At 40.5% G+C, this 23,481-nt stretch overlaps 1 protein-coding gene across 2 annotated transcripts in view; it reads left to right on the top strand.

The window, feature by feature from the left end:
• Positions 1-23,481, top strand: part of LOC144755653 (uncharacterized) — a 533,565-nt gene that overhangs the window by 306,174 nt on the left and 203,910 nt on the right. For both annotated transcript variants that reach the window (XM_078644812.1, XM_078644811.1), the window contains exon 5: positions 5,828-5,960. In XM_078644812.1, the coding sequence (XP_078500938.1) occupies positions 5,828-5,960 (133 nt within the window). The remainder of the gene's footprint in view (positions 1-5,827; positions 5,961-23,481) is intronic.

Below are 23,481 nucleotides of genomic sequence, written 5' to 3'. Positions count from 1 at the left end.
TGCTGGCATTGGTCACCAGGAAATCTGTACCTGGCATGATCTGTCCAGGGTCCACGAAGTTAGGTGTCACCATGGGGACACTGGCACAAGTGTCCCTATAGGCCTGAGCCATCTTGCCATTAATCAAAGGTGTCTGCCTGTATTTGCCCAAAGTATTGGGACTTATATCAGGGGACATATCCATATCCCCTGTACAGACAAGGACAGCCTGAGTGAGTGTGCCAACTAAGTTGTCAGACCCCTCAGTTCCCAAGGTTAACCCAACTAATGCCTTGGGAGGTACACTACCACTACTGACTGTACTAGGGGGTGCAGTTGCCTTAGGGGCTGTAGTGGCAGGAGTTTGTCCTCCTCTTTTGGTGCACTCACTAAACCAGTGAGACTTACTTTTACAGTACTGGCACCACCTCTTTGACTGGCCTTCTTGAGTCTTCTTCTTCTGGGAAGCCTGACCCCCACCCTCTTTGGTTTGTTGGGGACCTGGTGAAGACTTCTGGTCATTTTGTTCACTCTTAGCATTACCCTTCTGGTCTGCTTTCTTCTGACCACCCTGGTTCTGGTTCTGGTTCTGCTTGATCCTTGTCCTGACCCATTTGTCTGCCTTCTTTCCCAATTCTTGGGGAGAGGTCAGATCAGAATCAACAAGGTGCTGGTGCAACAACTGGTTCTGACAATTGTTTAAAATTTGTTCTCTCATCATTAGATTATACAATCCTGTGTAATCTGTAACCTTGCTACCCAGCAACCAGCCCTCCAGAGCCTTAGTGGCACAATCCACAAAGTCAGACCAGTCCTGAGACTGAGTTTTCTGGGTGTCTCTGAACAGCAACCTGTACTGCTCAGTGGTTAAACCAAACCCATCAATCAGTGCATTTTTCAGGACCTGGTAATCATTAGCATCCTCCACTCTTGTAGTGAGGAGCTTATTTCTACCTTTACCATCAAAGGAGAGCCACAGTATAGCTGCCCACTGACTCCGGGGAATGCACTGCACAGTGCAGGCCCTCTCCAGAGCAGCCATCCATTTCTGGATGTCATCCCCTTGCTTAAAGGGGGGCACTATCTTAGTCAGGTGTTTAGTATCTAAACCCTTCTCTCTATCTCTTGGGAGATTGCTGCCACCAGTGGGAGCTAACCCACTCATCTGCTGCTCTCTAGCCAAGGCAAGCTTCTCTTTGGCCAGGGCAATTTCTTCCCTTTCAATCCTCAGAGTAGCCTGTCTCATCCTAGCTTCATGCTCCATTCTCTGAGGGGAAGTCAATCTCCTCTGGGGAGAGTTCCTTTTCCTCTGAGAAGAGGCATTAGAGTGCAGAGATCTATTGGAGTCCCTAGAAAGAGATCTATCTCTCCTAACTCCAAGGTTAGGCCTACTTAGGGTCAGTACTGGGGGTCCCCCAGATCCTAGCCCAAGCAAGTCTAAGTTGGCCCTAGTTAGCCTTCTGACTACCTCAAGGCCTTTGTCTACCTCGTCCCCAGAGAGTTCCCCTTGATCCTCCTCCTCAACTGCATTGGCAATGTTGGGGAGGTCTGGATCCCCAGAGGTACCCTCTAAGACCTATTAAAAAGGGAATGGTGGGGTTAGACCCCTGTTTCAGTTTTCTGGAGGTACACACTTGTCTCATCTCCTGAAAACTGAGGGCTGCATATCTTGATTTGACCTGTGGAGGGTCAACCTCCACAAGGGGAGTCTCAGTAGATTCTCCTTGGGTAGACATGCTCTTTCTAGTGAGGTGTAAGTGGTGCACTTGCCTACACTATATGTTTGCCTACTGATCCCTTGCTAGAGTTGTAGTTTAGGGTGTGCTAGGCCCTAGGAGCTACAACAGCTGGTTCAGTAGAACTCAGAGTATTCTAAGCTAAGTTATATGTACCTTTAGTACTTATGTGATCTTTCACAAGATATTCTTAGGATATGTGTGGTAAAACAACAGCAAGCTCAAATCCCACCGCTGCCACCAATGTGAGAAGTTGGCCTGATATGCAGTGCTCACTATTCTAGTGATCACTATGTATCAGTCCAAACAACCCTTATTGATGATTGGTTGTAAGTCAACCTTATAGACCAGCTATCCTAGTAGCATGGATACGAGCAGTCTAAGGCTAAGACTCTAGAGGGCGTGTTAAGCCAGCTGTTTTACCATCACATTACCCCTTGAACACCCAGTGAAAGGACACCACACAAGTGTTATGAAAATAAACAGTGTATTTATTAGAATCACAACAGCCCTGTACTCTTTATGAGGACAGGGTGCTAGGCACACAACAAAACTCTTACGAAAATACTTAAGTTAGCACAGTATATACAAATGCCCGAGGGGCACGAAAAACCATATACTCTGAAAGTGGAATGCGAAATTACTAGCAGGTAAGTACAGTACTAATAGGTTTTGGAATCGCTAGGACTTGACTAGGGAATCGTTAGATTACTTCTAGGAGGCCCAGGGGACTCGGGTGCAGAGTGTGCACTCTCACGCGGGATGCGGGACAAAGTCTATGGAAGCTAGTAAAGTTAAAGTTAGTGTTTACGGGCGAACCCGACCTGGTAGGGAGAAAACGACAGTGGATTCTGACCCTTGGATAGTGAGGCTATGCTGGGGCACCGAAATGCCGAAGTTACCTAGCCCAGGGGCTGCAGCTGCATAGGTCTCAAAAGACGTCGGGAATCCTCGTAGACGAACCAGGAGCCTGGAAGAAAGATGCTGGCAGGCGACCAGTGAAGAGAGTTCGAGTTGATCCAAGCCTGGATCTTGAAGATGGATGACACCTGAAAGCAGAGGGGACCAAGTTCGTGACTACTAGCCAGTAGTCAGTGGGCACCAGGAGGGCACCGGATGGTAGTCACCTCGACTAGGTGAGTGGGCGACGCTGGGCTCTGCAGATCTCACGGACCAGGAGGCGTTGTCGGCGACCAGGATGGAGAGGCGAGCTGTCCCACGATGGATGAAGCTGTCGGCGTCGAAGTACCCAGGATTGGGCAACAAAGCCTTGGCTAATTCAAGCCCACGCGGTGGACTCAAAATGGCGTCTTGAGTGGACCAGGAGGGTCCGGGGTGCTCCTCTTCTGGAAGGGAGCAAGGGCCAGTCTGGAGCAACCAGACCAGCAGCAGTGATGTCGTCGGGCGTCGTTCAGAAGGCCACAAGCCAGCGGGCTAGTAGCCAAACAACGCGGTGAGCAGCAAAAAGCAGAAGGGCCCCACGCCGATCGTGGAGATGCTGGGGGGCTGCTCTTCGGTGCTGGAGCTGCTCAGGGTTGGGGCTTCTCGGACCCCAAAGCACTCGCCAGGAGATTACTCGGCGGGCTTGCTGTGAAGAAGTCGTGCAGTCTTGGCAATAGTCGGTCCCTTGAGGTCTCGTCGCACTCACGGTTCTCAGCTTGGCTGTAGAGGTGAGTAGAGGTCGGAGGTGCCAGGGAAGCCGGGTCTTGTCGAGCTGGGCAGTCAGATTCCGGAGGAAGGACTTGCAGCAGACCGCAGTGTTCTTAAGATGGTGCCTGCGGATGCAGGGTGACTACTCCTTAGTCACAAGGGAGAATCTTGAAGAAGAAATCTTGATGTCCTTTCGTAGAAAGTCGTGTCTTGATTCCAAAGATGATCTAATTTGGAAGGGGGCCAGTTCCTACCTTTATCTGGGAAAAGGGGGCTGGCACGCGACTAGGTCCTGCCCTATGGGTGGGACCAGGAGGGGGGTGGTTACACCCCTCTCCTTTGGCGGGCTTTCCCCAGGCCAGGGGCTGGAGTGCCCCTGGAACTGGTTTCAGCCGGCCTATGCACAGTGAGCACCGGGGTGCCACTTGCAGTCACCTTCCTCTGAAGCCCTGCCTACCTAGGATACACAAAATCCTGTCTGGGACGGTGCTGGCACCGCCCCTGGCAGGAAACCCTTTGTCCTTATCTCCTGCTCTGGGAGGACTCCCAGCAGCAGGAGGGCAGACTTGTGTCTCGGTGGCAGCATCCATTTTGTGGAGCTGAGGCTCTGCTTGACTTTAACCGGGGTTAGAGGTTACATACATGTCGTGTCCCTCTAGAAGGGTGGAATGCTAACCCCGTCGCCAGAATTGGCGAGGGGTTAGTATTCCAATTCGTATGACACCTTACTCGACATGTTTTGATAAAGCGATACCAGAGTTGGCATATAACCACGAGGATTATAATGCACTTAAGAGTATATGGTATGCGATATCATGGAAACGGCTAAGGGATAGATCCCGAAAGCCGCAGACAGGCTCAGCTCATGCCAGAGCACCATCTCACACGATTCCAAGCACTCTGCCTTCAGGATTTTTAAGGCCTGCCATAGGAGTGACTGATAGGAGATCTGTGTGTCCATTTTAGTGTTAGATATAGGTATACTATATCTACAGCAAAGGGTGAGTACACCACCTTGCCCCAGCTGTCGTGCAGCCAGTTGTGTCAGTTTAGTTAGTCAGTCCAGGGGTGGCACAATACATGCTTCAGCCCCTGGGAGACTTCTGGGTGCACCTCAGCCCTGGGTACAGGGACTTGGAGAGGGCCCAGTGCCAATTCAGTACCTGAGTACAATTTGGATAGAGAGAACAGCTAGGCTGTGGGTCTGATTAGCTGGCCCACAGCCAGGGAAAGTCGTAAACCAGTGCAGCAAAAAGCAAAAATCTGGGTGATCATAGGATTGCAGACCCTACTCTCCTACATTGGGCCTCTATCCTTTGTAGTTCAATGCCCCAAGCATTTTGCTGTTGAGTCATTATATGCTCTGCAATTTTCGGTGAAGACCAAGTTGTTACTGTTACTTCTCTCTTAATCATGGATGGATGTGATTTAAATTCAATCGATAACAAGTTGGAATAATTAATATAGGCTATATCCCTTACTTCCTTTACCAGTTTTATGATTGTACCTTTGTTTAAGGTGTCAAAGTTACCTCTTGAAATATAGTTTGGAAGTAACACTATTTTGTTTTATTCATTTTCCCTTGATATGTTTGAACGTTGCTGCTGCAGCAGTAATATGTCCTCACCTTCCGACCTGCGAGGACTTCTTGTTCTAACTGCTTCTTTGGTAATCACCCTGAGCCCTGCTCTCCTTTGGTCCTGTCCCTCCAACTTAGTATTCCTGGCACTCCTAAGGTTGCAAGACAATACTGAGTAACAACTACTGTAGTCAAAAAAACCAAGGACCAAAATATCAAAAAGATAAGTGCATATAGGGAAGTATAGATTTAGTATTCTTTTCTCCACTGCCTTTACACCACCGCTCGAACAATGCAGTTTGTACCACAAATGTGTCTTTATGATGCATTCCTTCACCACCAAGCCGTTACAATGACTTGCCTTAAAGAAAGCGTTGATGGACTGATGTTGGACTTTAAGTCTAACACTTTCTGTACTGTTGCACAGACTGGAGTAGGAATAGTAAATTATACTATTCCAAAGTCCAGGAGACTTTCCCCATGGCAAGTGGTTGTAACAACTTGCGTGGTAAGGACATTGTAAAGACGCGTATGTGGTTCAGATAACATTGTTAAGTCATGTTGATAAATGCCTCCATGGTTCCGACATACAACCATATATGGTGATATAAATATCAAGGTACATATATGCAGAGTTAAGTGTAGTTAACCTATGCTACCTATATAAACTTGCCTTCATAATAGTTTATTCCTCAATATTTGCGCCACAATAATTTGGCCTTAAAATATTCCCGTCGATATTTCCGGGGAATACCACTCCCAAAAAGACCCATAGTGTCGTGATAAAGGCATGAGTTACAAAAAAATAACTAATTGCTGAAGTGTTGATATATAGCAATGCAAATGTCTTCCTGGGGCTCATTTCTTTCTGGAACTGTCTTAGAGCGCTGTCCATAGACTTCAAAAGGATGAGAATTCGAGGGAAGGATGTGAAGGTGAGACGTTGGAGAGGAAGAAATGACCGCTGGGTGTGGTACTGCCGACTTGATGGCCACTGGTGTGCCTATGGAGAAAAGGTAAGTTATGGCTGGTGCCTGGTATTACAAATGCTTGTAAGGCCTAAAGGGAAAGCAGAAGATTTTTGAAAATAATGTTTTGTTGGGCATCTAACAGTTACATTTCCGCCAGAATCTGGGTGCCCTGGCAATTATTATATATGGGATAAAGTACGCCCTGCCCTTTACATTATAGGTATGTTGCAAGTCAATGAGGAGTTCCTTTAATATGTCATGTTACTCAGAGGTGAATTGAAATATCCTTATTATGTACAGCAGGGGGAGGTTTATTTCATATAAAATGTAGTCATTCCATCATCCTTTCCGCAAACCTTGTTGTTTTGCTGTTTAATATGAAGGAAATAAAATGTTTACAGACATTATGAAGAATAAAAGTAGAATCTCTTCTGCATAATGAAATACACCCAGGAGATATTAAAATCAGTTTAATGAAAGTTAGACTTGCAAACGCTGTAGCTCAGAATCTGTAGAAACAAGCAGATATATTCTATCTTTCTTAGAATAGCTTAAAGTATGTGAGAATAAATATGTCCTTTCTAATAATCACTATTTAGAAAAAAAATCAGAAGGAAAAGCCAGGTTTCCTATTCCGTATTTAAACTTCAAGTTGAATTATGCTCTGGAAACTGTTTTTCACCCTTTCTGGTAGTTCTGGCAGTAGCGTTATGATGTCAGACCTCAACTGTAATAATTTACTATTTTTGAGCAGTTACTTAATTACTGTATTGCAGGTGCCTAGAGATGTCATAAGTTGCCTATAATAAGTAAATTAGAGGCAGGCTTTTATACAGGTATTGCAGGCTTCCATGTATTATGCAATAATAAAAATAAACATTTGAGTTACTGTTGCTTGAATAATAGGCGTTATTTTTTGAAATTATTATTTATTGAGCTTTTTTATAAAGTGCAAACACTGTTAAATTGGTGTGATAAAGCTGTGTCATAGAAACGTTTAAAAAACATATAGAAACATGCATTTATATCTGAAGTACAATGGATATGTGCAGAGAAATATGAACACATCTATAGTGATGCAGAGGACGATTAATATTGTTATATTCGAGCAAAGGAGAGAATTTCAGGGCAAAAAAAATTAACGAGGTCATAAGCCTATAGGATCAATAAGCAATACAGTATAAGGCAATTGAGATGTGGGCACCAAGGGAGGAAAAGGAGAATCAGACGGATGAACTATAGAAGCAGAGCGGAAAGGAGAAATTAAACTAAGAGTTGGCAAAAAAAAAGAGGGTGCTTAAGGTTTTGTTATCATAAAAGTGAATGTATGTCATGTTAATGACTCTTATATAGTGTCCACTCACCAATGGTTTCTTGATGCTCGGGGAAATTTCAACCAAATCAAGCAGACTTAAAAGAACGCTTTTTTGAAAAGCTAATCATTTAGATTCTTTCTGAAGAGCATAACGTTTTTTCCGTGAATAAATGTACAGGAAGGGATTTCCAGTTAACCAGTGCTAAACGTGAGAAGCTGCATCCTCTAACTCGTTTTATTAGAAAACTTGGAATTATCTTCCAATTGTTTGATGAGGAGCGAACCTCACAGTCGGGGGACTACCTCTTAGTCGTTTTAGCCATAGTTTGGGGACCCAAGGCCATTAATATGCTTAAAAGTGGGACAACAAAAGTTAAATTTGCCTTGATGCTCTATAGGAAGCCAGTGTAAGGATGTCAAGGCTAGATGGCACAAGCTTTTCCTGTGAAATTATAGATTATGCAAGCTGATTGATTTTGAATTACCTCTAGCCTGTGTATAAGCGTACTGAGCAGGCCTGGGTGGTATGAGTTTGCATAATTTAATCCGGACTAGACAAACATCATTATGACTGGTTTTGAGAGCAGTCTGTGTGAGGTACAAAGCATTCATTTTAATCTTGTTTAGCGTAACTATACATTTAAAAATTACTGCTGTAAATTGGAGTATTGAAGAAGCGCTCTAGCTATTATAACCCCTGGTCTTTTGACCTGTGTCTTGAGGACAGGGGTAAGGCCCATCTCAGATAGCCTTTTCAGTGGTTCAATAAATTTGATTTGCTCTTCAGTATCACAATTTCTGTTTTATCTGAGCTTAATTTTAAGAAATTGTTACCCACCCGCTGCCATATATATTGCACAATGTTCTAAAAATTCTTCTTGTATGTGGTAGTGCTTGCTAATCTAAAGAAGAGTTGTGAGTCATCTGCATAGTTGCTGAATCTGCAATCTTACTTTCCCAACTCCTTGAGGAGGTCGGAAATCAATGTGAACTGATGTAGTCTTAAAAGGGGCTAGACAGACTTGCGGAGGACTTTCCCAAGAAATTACTGTATCCTTCTAAGTGCTCAGCCCCTGCAGGCCGGTAGCCTCCACACGGTTGACCAAGATGTTAGGGACAACCGTGTCAAAGTCTGCTGATGGGTCTAATAGGATCAACGCTGATGTCTGTCATATGTCCCCCTTTACGCACATGTCACCTAGTACAGAAAGTACTTTGCACTGGCTGATGCCTGACTTGAAGGGGATTAAGAGAGACTGTCTCCTGTAGATTACATCACCCTTTTTGAGCTAAATAGGCTTTCAAAATTGTAGATTGATATCAGAGGATAATTGTTCAAGATTGTGATCTCTTCCCCTTGTTTTATTTAGGAGCAGGACTACTACTACATTCTTAAAAGCTCTTGATCCCTGGAGAAAGAGATTAATTAAAACGTGTTAAGATAGGACTCTTGATTTCCAGTAATAATGATTTGGAGACATATGGGGCAGAGGTCTTGAGGTCACCCCGATTTTACTTTAGATATCAGAGTACATCGTCGCTCTTCATTGATGAAAGAATAGGTTTGAAAAACGATGGGTGTTTCTATCTACAGGAATTGATTGACTATGCTTACTGCTAACCTAAATGCTATGTTTGATTTGATTTATTTTGTCAATATATAAAACATGAAAACTGTTGCAAAGTTCATTTTTCTGAAGGATTCTGTTTAGATCCGACAAATCATTTACCATTTTAAATATTTCTGTTTATTTGGGACTTCCATAATTTTGTTTTTATAATAAAGAGCCTTAAATTGTGAACGTTTAAATTTGTATTCAGACATCCCTTTCTTAAAGACACTTCACTTTGTCATTCAGTTGGTGCCATTTAATAAGATTATACCAACTAAAACCTGAGATTGCCACATCATGATTTGAATCTTGGACTAAAACACCCCTGCAGTAGGGAGTCAGACTACTACATTATGTTACCAAGTAGGCATAATTAGATATAGGGAGCTTATGACTGTGGCCTCTATCATTATCCTTCATTGATACTGTATTCACCAGCACCTGCACTTTGTTTTTATGATAGCACAGATACTGCAGCACCAATCTCTTTATCTGCATGGAGCCAGCTACGAAAAAGGGCAAATAGCTTTGTGCACGCTTACGGAACCAGCTTGAATGTGGAGAACTTTGTCTCTTAATTTACACTGTGGGAGCTTTCTATTGGACTGCTATGGTTCTCGATTATGGGTGCTAGGTTGCATTGAGACTACCATGCTAGAATCTTAGCTTGATGTCATCTCCTGGGCTTATAGAATTAAAGGGTGGCCCAACATATGTTACCCTGTCTTCGTCTTCCTGGACAGCTCCTCTCCCGAATGACCATGCTCATCCTTGCTTCTTTGAATATTTCTTCTTTTGGAGAATCCACCAGCCTTGAAACTTCCAAGTGTCCTTGACCGTAGTCCTAGGTTGCTGAGTGCACACCCAGTCTCACTTCAACGCCCCATGGAAATTCACTTCTAATCTCTATTGCACACTTATCTAGTCACATTGCACCTCATCTCTAAGCTATTTGCAGCTTATCGCCTTCTTTCAGAGCCTTCATCTGTCTACCGCATAGAGCAGAGTCTAAACTCCCCAGCTAGACTCATGTGGTCGACCGACCAACAGTCAGGGAAGATTTCATGTTCCTCCTAGTTAAACACACACAATGCCAGTGACCTGCAACAACAGTCAATGTGTTTTGTTAATATTGGAATATATTATATCAATGTGCGTCATGATATATATATTACCTACTGGCGGTCGCCAGTAGGTATATATAGTTAGGATTTTTTCCCTATGGGATTTTTGAAAATTCTATGTCTAATAACTTTGGCGTTTGAGGACGGAATTGGCTGAAATTTTCTGGAAAATGGAACATTTTGTTTCTGAGCAGCCCCTGAAAATTTGGGGGGGGTTCGTCCAGGGGGGGGCGAGAAAAAAGGGGGGTCCCAAAACGTGTTTTTAACATTGAGTTTTCCATAGGGCGGTTGGCCTCACTTTTAGCCCGAACGGCTGAATGGATTTGCACGAAACTTGGCAAAATTGTAGGGACTGGTAGCCCGATGTGCCTTTTCTAGGTCTCAATATATGTGCTCCAGTGGATTTTGAGAAATTAACGTTTAAAAAAAGATATATATCTGTAAGCGCGCTCCGGGCAGCGCTCCGGTCCGCGGACTTTAAGCGTACCGGAACTTCGCGTAGCTAAGCTGATTGGCTCTCCGGTGTCTGTCAACATTCTAAACAGTCCGGAGCGGCCGCCATCTTGTCTCTCGGTAGGATTGAGAGACAAGAGGAGGCCAAAACAAAGGCGAAAATGACCATAAGGGGGCATACTAGATCCTCCCTGACCCCCTAGGTTTAATGTGGAGGTTTTAAAAGGGCCCCGCGGGGCAAAAAAAACAAAAAAAAAAATTATTTTTTTTTGCGTGGGGAGCGCCCGGTCCGCGAACCGGGAAGCGTTCTGGGCAGCGTACTGCAATGAAAAATGAATGATAGACTTTTCAAATGCTGTATGTTAATTGATTGTTGTTTTTGTTGATTATTTTTTATTTTCTTTATTTTTTAAGCATTTTTTTTTAATGTGATTGTGTTTCATAATTCATTAAACTTTCTAACATTTCATTGTCAGAAATTTCATAATTATCATGGAATATACATTGTAGTCTCTGAGGGTGTAAAATGTCCTCATTTGCAAGGAGGTTATCTACTGCTTGTACACATTGCAGTAGTTCATTGTCCCAAGTTTCATCGAAAAATTCAATGTCAATTTGATCAATTGTATCAATCAATTCTTGGCTGCTGTCTTGCAGGTCCATTTCAAAAGAAACTTGGTTTTCGCCTTCCATTTTGCCTGAAATTTGAATTAAAAAAATATATATTAGTAGAGATAGGGCAATGTTGGGAATAATTTTAGATAGGCATTTTTTATCAGTGAATTTATCTTTGGGCAGTGTATAGTATCAGAGTGGAAGTAGGAATATAAAAATGTGTATGTGATTTAACGTAAGTAAATTCATAATTATACAAGAGAAGCCTAACTCCATCCTTAACTATAACAGATAAGTCTCTCTAAATCTATAACTACTACAGAGGGATAGTATATATCTATCAGAAAAAGTTTACCATATTAACTTATAGTGCACAATATACTTCAGTTTTAAAAATAAAAACTTACCTTTAGAAAGAAGTTGAAGGAATTAGTGAAAATACTATTGAAATGTACAGCAAGAAGTAGTAGTCAAAATGGCTGTGTTTTCTTCTCTTCCTTTATATATATTCAGGTATATAACCAATGAAATGTCAGGTAAAAAAAATAGAAAATGAAAGTAACATTTTCATTGGTTGTCAATTCCAACACTTCAGATGTGTTTTGTGAAGTAATTTACCTCAGGGTATTTAGAGAGGTCTACAGGCTAAATGACTAAATGGAATTCCAATCAAATTTGTGAAAATGGTAGGGATTGGTATGTAGTATGAGCTAATCTATATTTGGTGAAATTGTCTCCAGTGGCTTTTCTGTGAACTACTTTCCCACCTTTTTTGATGGTGCGCTTCCCAGGGAGCGACCCGGTACGCGAACCGTTGAGTGCCCCGGTTCGCGAACCTTAAGCGTTCCGGGAGTCCACCATTTTGTGTTTCGGTCGAATTAAGATACAAGATGGAGGGCAAATAATGTTCAGAATGGGTAGAAGGGGGCACGGTAGACTTATCTTGACCCCCTAGGTTTTGTGAGGGTGGCTGAGGAGGCCCATATGTGCGAAAAAAAAAAAAAATTTTTAAAAATTTCGAGAGGTTAGCTCCCGGTTCGCGTACCGGGTAGCGCCCGGGGGAGCGTACTTTGTTGAAAATTAGTGAAAATGTTAGAGTAAAATAATAATTGTGAGTGATTAGATGTAGGGTAGCTCTGAGAAGAGCTTTTGGGTTTATGGTACATTTAGGTACTTATAAGTAGGTACCAATGCACATTCTTAAATTCAGAGTGAAAACTCTGTTGCCCTCATCTGAGAAGTGAACTCCATCTCCTCTGTAGATATCTTGCATGTAGTAACGCACGTTATTGTTGTACAGGGAGCCCATTCCATGGTCTCTCATGTAAGCTGAAACAGATTTGTTTACATGCTTCCTCGACTTCTCAATTTGTGGACAAAATTGGTTTGACCACCTCCATTTCTGTCTTTGGCATATATTTGAATATACCAAGGCAGTCTGAGGAAAAAGTGCCATTAATTGCTCAAAGGTGTCCTTTAAAAGCATTTCCAGACCTACACCAGTCAAAGTGCCCAAGTCATTACCTCCACAGTGCACAATTAACAGGTCAGTTTTGGGCAAATGCATAAAGGTTTTCACCAATGGTATCAATTGGTGACATTTTAATCCTCTGTGGCCAAACCACTTAATTTCCACATCTTGTAAATTGAGGTTAGGTAATTTCCTGTTTTCAACGTACCTTTGAGCCCAGTGAATATAACTATGTCCAACAATCCAGACAGAAAACATGGTGAGAGAAGGTTCTCCTGCAGTCAGATGAAGTGTGGCAATGAAATGGCAGTTGAAAAAATGAGAGTTTAAAATGAAAAAAACTGTGGAGTTTCTGTGTTCATGAAGCAGTAACAGTGATTGGTGGATTTTGATTGCTGGAAACAGAAAGTTAGGGTGCACGGATGTGTTCTTTGAAAGATGTATTTTGAATGGTCAATAAAAAATCATTAAATGAAAGAATGCACTGGATATGCAGGTGCACTGAGAGTTCAGAGTTCAATTGCAACAAAGTTGTGTGAACTTGCAAACACCAGAAGTCTTCCAATGAGGTGGTTGCCATGCAGAAAAGACAGAAAGGGCAGAGGGGGGAAGGGTTTTCATTTGAAAAAAAGTGAGGGAAGAGTTTTGATTGGGTGACATGAGAAATATGTGTGAAGAATTACAGCATTTCTGTGCTTTTGATAGCTGCAGACTCTGGAGTGCATACCTTTTGCTCTGCTGAAGACAAATTGGTGTGTTTCTGAGACTGTTTTCAAACTCAAAGTATTTGCTAAGGTGAGAAAATATTTCTTTAACTTAGATAGAGAATAGTGTGCTTTAAGGAGAAAATTATGAATTATGTGGCGCAAATTGATTGTAAATATGCTCCCACCTGTGCATGGAAAATTTAGATTTTGAATGTTTGTGTTACATAGCCATGTTAAAAGTGACCCAACCATGCAGGAAAGGCAATCAAAAAACGCTTTTATGTGTCTTAAGGACATTTTAAGTAATTTTCCCATGTGCAGTGTTTTGAAATTATGAATTGAAAATCGTTTTTGAGGTAAAGGAATTGTTTTTAAATTTATGACAAGGACATAATGGTGTATGCTTCTTTATAAGGCAATTGACTGTCCCTGATGTTATTTTTCCCATTTTAATGTAAGACTTTTCTCTGTGGCGCAAATTGCTTGTAAATATGCTCCCACCTGTGCATGGTAATTTTAAATTTTAAATGTTTGTGTTACATAGCCATGTTAAAAGTGACCCAACCATGCTGGAAAGGCAATCAAAAAACGCTTTCATGTGTCTTAATGACATTTTAAGTCATTTTCCCATGTGCAGTGTTTTGAAATTATGATTTGAAAATCGTTTTTGGGGTAAAGGAATTGTTTTTAAATTCATGACAAGGACATAATGGTGTATGCTTCTTTATAAGGCAATTGACTGTCCCTGATGTTATTTTTCTCATTTTAGTGTAAGACCTTTCTCTGTGGCGCAAATTGCTTGTAAACATGCTCACACATGTGCATGGAAAATTTAGATTTTGAATGTTTGTGTTACATAGCCATGTTAAAAGTGACCCAACCATGCAGGAAAGGCAATCAAAAAACGCTTTTATGTGTCTTAAGGACATTTTAAGTAATTTTCCCATGTGTAGTGTTTTGAAATTATGATTTGAAAATCGTTTTTGAGGTAAAAGAATGTTGTTAAAATTTATGTGCGCCATATGCCCCCAAATTTATTTTTCAGGGGTGCAGCAGGGTGTTATTGAGACACCCCTGCAGCTTTGGAAAAATTCCTAATTTGTGATGAGCACATTGTTAATCGCAAATTGCACCTTCATTTATATGAGCCTCCTAGCCCATGGAAATGTATGGGTAATTTGCAATTAGCAATTTTCTCATCGCAAATTTGGAATGGTAAAGAATCGCTATTTATTCCTTAAAATTCGCTTTTTTGGAAATGCAATATAGTTATATGATACATATGGCGGTTGATGTCTAACAAGATAAGAAGCTTAGGCATACATTTATGATGACTGGCGCAATGAAGTAGAAATCACTTACTTCATTGGTAGAGCTTTACATGTATTATCTCCTCTTTATTCTTCATCAAGCGTAACTTTAATCTGCAATCCTGAGTAGGCCTCACTTTAAACAAACCTCTGGATAGGCCACATCTTATTGTTATCTTGATTTAATCATTTAAAATGCTAGGGACAGATTTATGATAGGTGTATGCCTCTTTTGCGCCACTTAGAAAACATTGTCCATGGGGAAATGACTTAAAATGTCCTTAAGACACATGAATGTGTTTTTTTAAAACGTTTGCAATTTTTTTGGGTCACTTTTAACATGGCTATGTGACTCAAACAGTCAAAATCTAAATTCGCCATGCACAGGTGGGAGCATATTTACAAGGAATGTGCTCCATGGGGAAAGGTCTTATAATGTAATATGGGAAAAATGACATCAGAGACACTGAAATGCCTTATAGAGAAGCATACACCATTATGTCCTTGTCATAAATTTGCAAACCATTACTTTTCCCCAAAAACGATTTTCAAATCATAATTTGAAAACACTGCACATGTGGAAATGACTTAAAATGTCCTTAATTCAAAATGTGCGATTCCTTAAATGCAATGTATCAAACAAAAAATATGTAAAAAATGATATTAAGGATTTGGAAACTACCACCAACTTCTAGTTTGTGGTAATTTGCGAATTCTTTTCAAAAAGCATTTTTTTCCAAAAAACAAAAGGTCCCATATGACGCCCATACATGCCCTTAGGGCATGTAGGTGTGCCATATGCACCCAAATTTATTTTTCAGGGGTGCAGCAGGGTGTTCTTGAGATACCCCTGCACGCTTGAAAAAATTCCTATTTTGTGATGAGCTAATTGCTAATCGCAAATTGCAACCTTCATTCCTATGAGCCTCCTAGCCCATGGAAATGAATAGGTAATTTGCAATTAGCAATTTGCTCATTGCAAATTAGGAATAGTAAAGAATTCCTATTTATTCCTTAAAATTTGCTATTTAGGAAATGCAAAATAGTTTGATGGTAGATATGGTGGTTGATCTGTAACAAGATAAGAAGCTTAGGGATACATTTATGATGACTGGCGCAATAAAGTGCACATTACTTACTTCATTGGTAGGCCTTTACATGTATTATCTCCTCTGTATTCTTCATCAAGCGTAACTTTAATCTGCAATCCTGAGTAGGCCTCACCTTAAACAAACCTCTGGATAGGCCACACTTTATCGTCATCCTGGATTAATCATTTAAAATGCTAGGGACAGATTTATGATAGGTGTATGCCTCTTTTGTGCCACTGTGCGTCACTTTTATGATGCAGCGGTGGTGCAAAAGATTTGCTATGAGGCGACAACATTACAAATTGATGCATTTAGGCAGATATTTCATGGTGTAAAAAAAACGTACCACATGAAACCGATGCAGCAGTGATGCAAAAGATGCACCATGTCGTAAGACAGGCCTCACTTGGGGCCATATGTATCAAGCTAATTAGCATTCGCAAAGATCAAAATTCTACGAATTTTGGCCTTTGCGAATGTTAATTAGACAAATGGTATGTATCAAACAAGTTTGATGCAAAATAAGGAGTAGCAAAATTTGCTATTCCTTATTTTGCAATTGCACTGAAGGATTTGCAAATTTTGTGACTACTTAAATGCAATGTATCAAACAAAAAATATGTAAAAAATGACATTAAGGATTTGGAAACTATTGTGGTAAATTGGTGGTAATTTGTGAATTCTTTTCAAAAAGCTTTTTTTAAAAAAAACAAAAGGTCCCATATGACGCCAACACATGCCCTTAGGGCATGTATGTGTGCCATATGCCCCCAAATTTCTTTTTCAGGGGTGCAGCAGGGTGTTCTTGAGACACCCCTGCACCCTTGGAAAAATTCCTAATTTGTGATGAGCAAATTGCTAATCGCAAATTAAACCTTCATTCCTATGAGCCTCCTAGCCCATGGAAATGAATGGGTAACTTGCAATTAGCAATTTGCTCATCGCAAATTAGGAATGGTAAAGAATCGCTATTTATTCCTTAAAATTCGCTATTTAGGAAATGCAAAATATTTTGATGATACATATGGCAGTTCATCTCTAACAAGATAAGAAGCTTAGGGATAGATTTATGATGACTGGTGCATCACCAGGGATGTGCCAGTCATCTTGCGCCGCTGTTCCGCCACCCATGGTGTGCTGCATTTACAATGCGGCGCAGCATGGGGCAAAAACGGCACAGATGCTTGACGCATCTGTGCCGTTAAGGTGGCGCATTGCTGGAGTTGTATCGCAAGTGCGATGCAGCTCCAGCAAGGCTCAGGGGTGCACCATCTCCACAATGTTGCGTCAAGACCTATGCCTGCTTCAAGCAGGTGCAGGGTTTTGACACAGGTTTCTCCTATCTGATTGTAAATGCGGCACACCATGGGTGGCAGAGCAGTGGTGCACGTTAACTGGTGCATGCCTGGGGATGTGCCATTTAACATAAATCTGCCCCTTTACATTTAAGTATGTGCAGGGGACACAGAGTCGGTGAGGCTTATCCAAGGTTAAGAACAGATGAGTCCTGTTCAGTGAAAAATTAGACCTAGGCTTCACCTGCTCAGCATCGCTGGACATGGCTAAATAATAGCTGCAAAATGTTACTCTTGTTAAACAATTTTACTATTATAATCTGTGAGATTTGTCTCTTACTCTGCAACATCTCATTGTTGTTATCTTTCTTTAAAGATAAAGACAACCTCAACATGAGCGACAATCTGCAATCAGTTGATTTTGACCTCATCATTGAACTTGTAATTGAAACATCAGTGGATGTTGATCCATTGGATGATTTAAATCCTGAGGATGAAGAAGAGCGTGATGAGGATGCAGATTTGTCCGAATTATATGATATAGGATGGGAAGCTGACCTGCTTGAGCCTTTGGAAATATAAACATTTATTTTTAAAATTTATAATTAATAAAAAGTAAAAAGGAAACCGTTTAATTTAAAAATAAAGACACCTTCAAAAGCAGGTTATGTGTAGTGTCTTCAATAAAATATTAAAATATGCTCATAAAATTAGATCAGATTCACATATAAAATAGCATAGGTAACATAAATATAAATGTCATTTCTTTTCTGGTATTTCTGTATTGTAAATTTGCCAACGACTAAAAAATCTTCTAATTAAAATGTCAAGTAGTGTGTTAAGTTTTTTATCACTGTTACTGATTTACTGTTTGGTAATAATGGTTAATAACATTATTTATTATATTTTTCCACAGATTCAACTGCAGATCATTTCAAGATTTCACCATGCCTACAATAGAAAGACAGAGAAAGGCTGCAAAACGTCAAAGACAGCAGGTGAAAAATAATACGCAGCAGTCCTCTAACAAAAAGATTTGTCAAGTCACGAAGAAAGCACCGGGTAAGAGCACAAAACACTTTATAAGAAATATGTGTAATAAAAAAAATATTACTACAGAAAATGTTTCAGTCCATAAAACGAGAAGGAAATCAAATGGAAAAGAAAGGCCAATGAAAAATGTTACTGCTAGAGCAAGAGATAACTCTGTGCATGATAGTAGAAGGAAACAACAGTTTAGGGAGATTCGTAAACGAATGTTCCGGAACAGGATAATTGGCAATTTGTTAAAAAATATTAAGAAAGGTCAACATAAACTAGTTTTTTATAAGACAAAAAAAAAAGTTGAGAAAGTTATTGATCAGGCATTTGAAATTAAACGTAAGTTATTTATTTTGATAATCAATAGAATTAGGAAGCTAAACAAGGCAATTTTTGATTTCAAAAGAAATAGTAGATGGAAGAGAATAGTTAATCGTAGTAATTTTTGTGAAGTTTTTTCTGGAGAATGGATGCATAGTTCAAGCTGTGAGGCATTTTTTAATGAGGAGAGTTATTTCCAGGATAATGATTTGGTGCATGCAGTTGACACCAGTGGTCGTGCTTATGAAGTGAAAGATGGTTGTCCAGTTGAAAAAGAAAAACTTGTGACAACAGAGGCAGAAGAGGTGTTAGGTAATGAGGTTTTAGGAAGACGTGCTAAGGGTCCTGTGTACACCTGGAAGTGTAGTAGTATTTGCAGTGTGCGACAGGATTCCATCAATTTGCTTTGTGATTTTGTACGGTCATTTAATAAGAAAAGTTTGAAGCAGAAAATGATGTTGTTGCAAGAATTAGATCCTTGCAGAGTAAGTGAAGTGACAGGTTTGCATGGACATTCACTGGCTTGTCTTTCCAGGAGAGTATGCCAGAGTGTTTTTCATCATTTCAGGATGCTAGCAGTGCATCATAACAAAGTGAGGAAATTAGTTAGAATGTTGTATTATGCTAAGAGTCCAGCAATTATGCTTAAACAATTATGCGCTGCTCTTTTTCATGGTTCAGAAATAGATGTGAAGAATATATGTGAAGAAATTGAGTTTTGTTACTTTGGAAGTAAAGAGGAGAATGTTGAAATTGAGCAAGAAGAAGAGGGTCTTGTGGAAGATAGTGTACAGGTTTCCAGTACAGATAATTTCCAGAGGGAAATTGCGACGTTTGAGGTGAAATCAAGTGAGAGGCCGAATTTCACTTGTGTGTGTTGTCGACGCACTTATTATAAGAATCAGACTAAGTTAGTGGATTTATATGCAAAAAGTGAAAGGGAAAATAATAGTGAATGGAAGGATTTTGCAACATACTTGATGGTAGAAAATTGTTTTGATTTGGGATTGGATCAACGTGTGTGTACTTATTGTTCTTGCAAATTAAATCAAAACCAGATGCCTGCTAGAGCAGTTCATAATAATCTGGAATTGGTTGAGATTCCTTCTGAATTGAAGGATTTAAATACTTATGAATCTATTTTGATTCAAAGTATCCATCCCTTTCAGGCTATTGTAAGAATGGAGCCAAAGACAGGGAAATTGCCTCCATCAGATTTACAGAGAGGATTAAAGGGAAGAGTTGTTTATTTGCCTCTAGATTTGAAGAAAAACATTAACACAATTGGAGTAGAAAAAGTGGAAGAGGAACCTCTGGTTATCTTAGTTAATGGGGTTCCGACAAAGAATAAGAAAATATGGCAAGATTTAGTAGATGTTAGGAAAGTTAAAAAGGCAACATTGTATTTGAAAAAAAATAATAAATACTATAAGAATGTATATGTTGCAGAAGAGGAAGTAAGTGAGGAAGAGGATAGCGATTTGTGTGCTGGTCAAATTGAGAAAGTAGAACCCTCTACTAGTGAAGAAATATATGAACATTATAGTGTTCATCCTTTGCATTCCAAGGAAGTCATGGGGAATGCTATTGAGTTGTTTCAAATGAAACAAGCCAAAGGGAGTCCCATTAGTGTTTGGGAGGAAAGTTTGGAAGCTCGGTGTTTCCCACAGCTTTTTCCAACAGGTCAGGGAGGAAGATATGATGAGCGACCTCATCAAATTCCTGCTTCTGAATACCGGACTTTGCGATTGTATGCAGGAGATGCTAGGTTTCGACAATGCATTCCTTATTTGTTTCATCTCCTGTTTGAAAGCGATCTGTCTGGACTGTCATATGCAGTGAACCACATCTTGAAAAGTGGTATACACATGCAAAACATCTCGGCAAGTGACTTTATGGATAAAGTCAATGTCCAAGACAGTATTTTGGATTCTCACCTGATTAATCTCATGGCGTGTCAGCGTGGTACTAATGAGTACTGGTACCGTCGTCATGGTGATTTAAAATGTATGCTGAGGAACTTAGGTACTCCCACATGGTTCCTCACTCTGAGCTGTGCCGAGTATGGCTGGGAAGACTTACTTGAATTTCTACGAGAGGCAAATGCTAACGTAGATAACATCGAATTCAAGACACCCGGAGAACTGTGCTCTTTGGATCCAGTCAATGTATGTAGGTACTTCAATCATAGATTTGAAGCTATGATGTCTTTCATCATGAATAAGAAGAATCCACCTCTTGGAGAGGTGTTGGATTTCTTCTGGAGAAAAGAGTACCAAGCAAGAGGTGCTCCTCATATACATATGTTGCTGTGGATCAAGGATGCACCTAAATTTGGAACGGATCCAGAAGACTCAGTGATGAGTTTCATCCAACAGTATTCTACGTGTGCTGTTCCAAACGCAAAGGAGAAGAAAAGCCTAAGAGAAAAAGTTCTGCGTTTCCAAAGCCATCGATGTGGAAAGTACTGCCGTCGTAAATTCCGAAACAAGGACAAGTTCTACACTAAATGTCGTTTCGGCTTTCCACGACCGGTGATTTATAAAGGAAGAGTAAACAGTTTGATGTCTTCGCTGCGACACAATGTCATGAAGAAATCACCTAAAAACACTTACAATTTGAAGAGGAACGAAGAGTCCAAGTACATCAACGACTACAACCCGGTGATTTTGTCCATGTGGAATGCTAACATGGATATACAGTTTGTGGCTGATAACTGTATGGCTGTGGCTCGGTATGTGACGTCTTACATCACCAAAAAAGAGAAGACAGAATTGAAGGATATGTGGGAGGACATTTCCCATGAAAAGAGCCTCAGCAAGAAGTTGTACAGTTTCAGTCTGAAGATGTTGTCGCATCGAGAAATCGGAGCGTACGAATGTTCTGACCGGTTGTCTTCAGCAAGTCTCTATGCCAAGTCCAGGAGTATCGTTTGGGCGAGTCTTGGTCTTGCTGCAACGCGTAATCGAGTTCTCAAACCTGTGCGGGAAATTGAGTATTTGGCGGAAAAGGAGCCAAACAGTACCGACATTTTGAAGACAAACATGTTGGATACATATTTTCCAAATCGAAGCAGTCACCTCGAGAATGTTTGTCTGTATGAGGTTCTGCAAAATTACATATTCAAGAGGAACATCAAAGAAGATACTGAGAAAGGAGTGTATGCTGTAATAGGAAGTGAGGGATGTCTGGTCAAGCAAAGAAAATGCCACTTGGTAAACCATCGAAAATTGAGTGGCGAATCTCCTGAAAAAAAGGAGTTTTTCTATTTAGCACTTTTGCAACTTTTCAAGCCTTGGCGTGCAGAAGAGGAACTGCTTGGAGATTTCCTCTGTTACGAAGACTCTTTCAATGCCGCCAAGGAGACCATAGAATGTCCTGCTTTTCCCAAATATGTAGAAATGTTGAATGCGGAAATTGAGCAGGAAGCAACGATTGCAGCCGAGATTGCCAGAGACAGTTCTCAGGACAGTCAGAGTTCTGCTTCATTGAGTCAGGATCCACTAGGAGGACCTGTTATTGAAAATGAAGCTGCCACTGCTATGAATGAAGTGGAAAGAGCCATGGCACATGCTCAGGAGGATGCGGTTAACTTAGAAGAGTTGGAAAGACAACTTAACGTTGAGCAGAGGAAAATATATGACGAAGTTACCATGCAAATTGATCATGGATTAAGTCATGATAAGAAAGAGTGCTCATGTACGTCGTTGAAGCCTGTCCGACTGTACGTGAGTGGAGAAGCGGGAACTGGAAAAAGTTTCCTCATTAAAGCAATTTCATGCTATTTGCAGGAAAGGACAGAGTCATCGCTGTCTTGTGTTGTCACTGCTCCAACTGGACTGGCAGCACATAATATTAAAGGGATTACTTTACATCGTTTACTGATGCTGCCAGTGGAGCATGACAACAAATTACAATATCACAAGCTATCTGGAGATGCTTGTTTTGAAGTTTCAAGAATCTTGAGGAAAATGAAACTTCTTATCATTGACGAAGTAAGCATGGTTTCCAATGTCATGCTTGCTTTTGTGCATTTGAGGATGCAAGAAGTTCTCAAAACAGAGTATGATGTGTTATTTGGTGGCAAACACATCATTGTTTTCGGAGATCTTTTGCAGCTGACACCAGTGAAAGGGCAACCTGTGTTCAAAATGCTCACGCATGAAGATACCAGGAAGTGCCTAGGCAGCATTGGCAACGTCAATATATGGTTAAACTTCAATTATGCTGAACTGCATGAAAATATGCGTCAGGCGAAGGATGAAGTTTACAAGACTATTCTACAAGATGTTAGAATTGGAAAAGTGACCGAGCATGGGAAAGAAGCTTTACATGCACGATTACTGTCAAATTTATATCCAGAACAAGATGTTGTGCCTGAGAATATTTTTCAGAAAATTACTGAGAAGAAATCTGGAATATGTTTGATGCCAACTCTTGCAGAATGTGCCAAATTTAACAACAAAATGTTGCATTTAGAAAAGCAAGAGATTGTGAAACTGGAAGCTATTGATAGAGTAGAGCATATGGGATCAACAATTATTTTGTCTGAGAATCTGAAAACAAAATTGGATTCATTAGAGAAGAGTATATCTAAAACTGCAGGTTTTGAAAAGACTCTGAATGTGTGCTTGAACTGCCGTATAATTTTAAGAAGGAATTTACATGTTGAAAGAGGTCTGGTAAATGGATCAATGGGTAATGTTGTTGATTTTGTGAAATACAGAAATAGAGATGGAATTGAATTTTTAAAAATTAAATTTGATGGCATTGAGGAAGTACAGCTAATTGCTCGTTGTTCTGCTAGATTTTTGCTTGTAAAAGACTTATATGTTCGCCGTAAGCAGTTTCCTGTTTGCTTGGCATATGCGGTGACAATTCATAAATCGCAAGGTTTAAGCGTAGACAGTGCATTGGTGAATATTGGCAGTTCTGTGTTCAAGGAGGGTATGGCATATGTGGCATTGTCACGAGTTAGAACTTTATCGGGATTGTACTTGATTGAGTGTGATGTCACAAACATTTGTGCGGATCTAGATTGTGTTAAGGAATACAATAGGTTAAGAAGAGAGTATGCGCCACATTTGCCTCAGTATCCTTTGTTTGAGAAACGTGTGGTAGGCCGGAAACGAAGAAATGAGAACAATACTGGGGAGGTTGTAGCAAAAAGACAAAAAGTCAATGAACCTAAAATTACAAGCAGAAACAAA

This window comes from Lissotriton helveticus, chromosome 5_1 (genome assembly GCF_964261635.1).
Source record: "Lissotriton helveticus chromosome 5_1, aLisHel1.1, whole genome shotgun sequence".
Taxonomy (NCBI): domain Eukaryota; kingdom Metazoa; phylum Chordata; class Amphibia; order Caudata; family Salamandridae; genus Lissotriton; species Lissotriton helveticus.
This window is presented reverse-complemented; position numbering and strand designations above follow the sequence as displayed.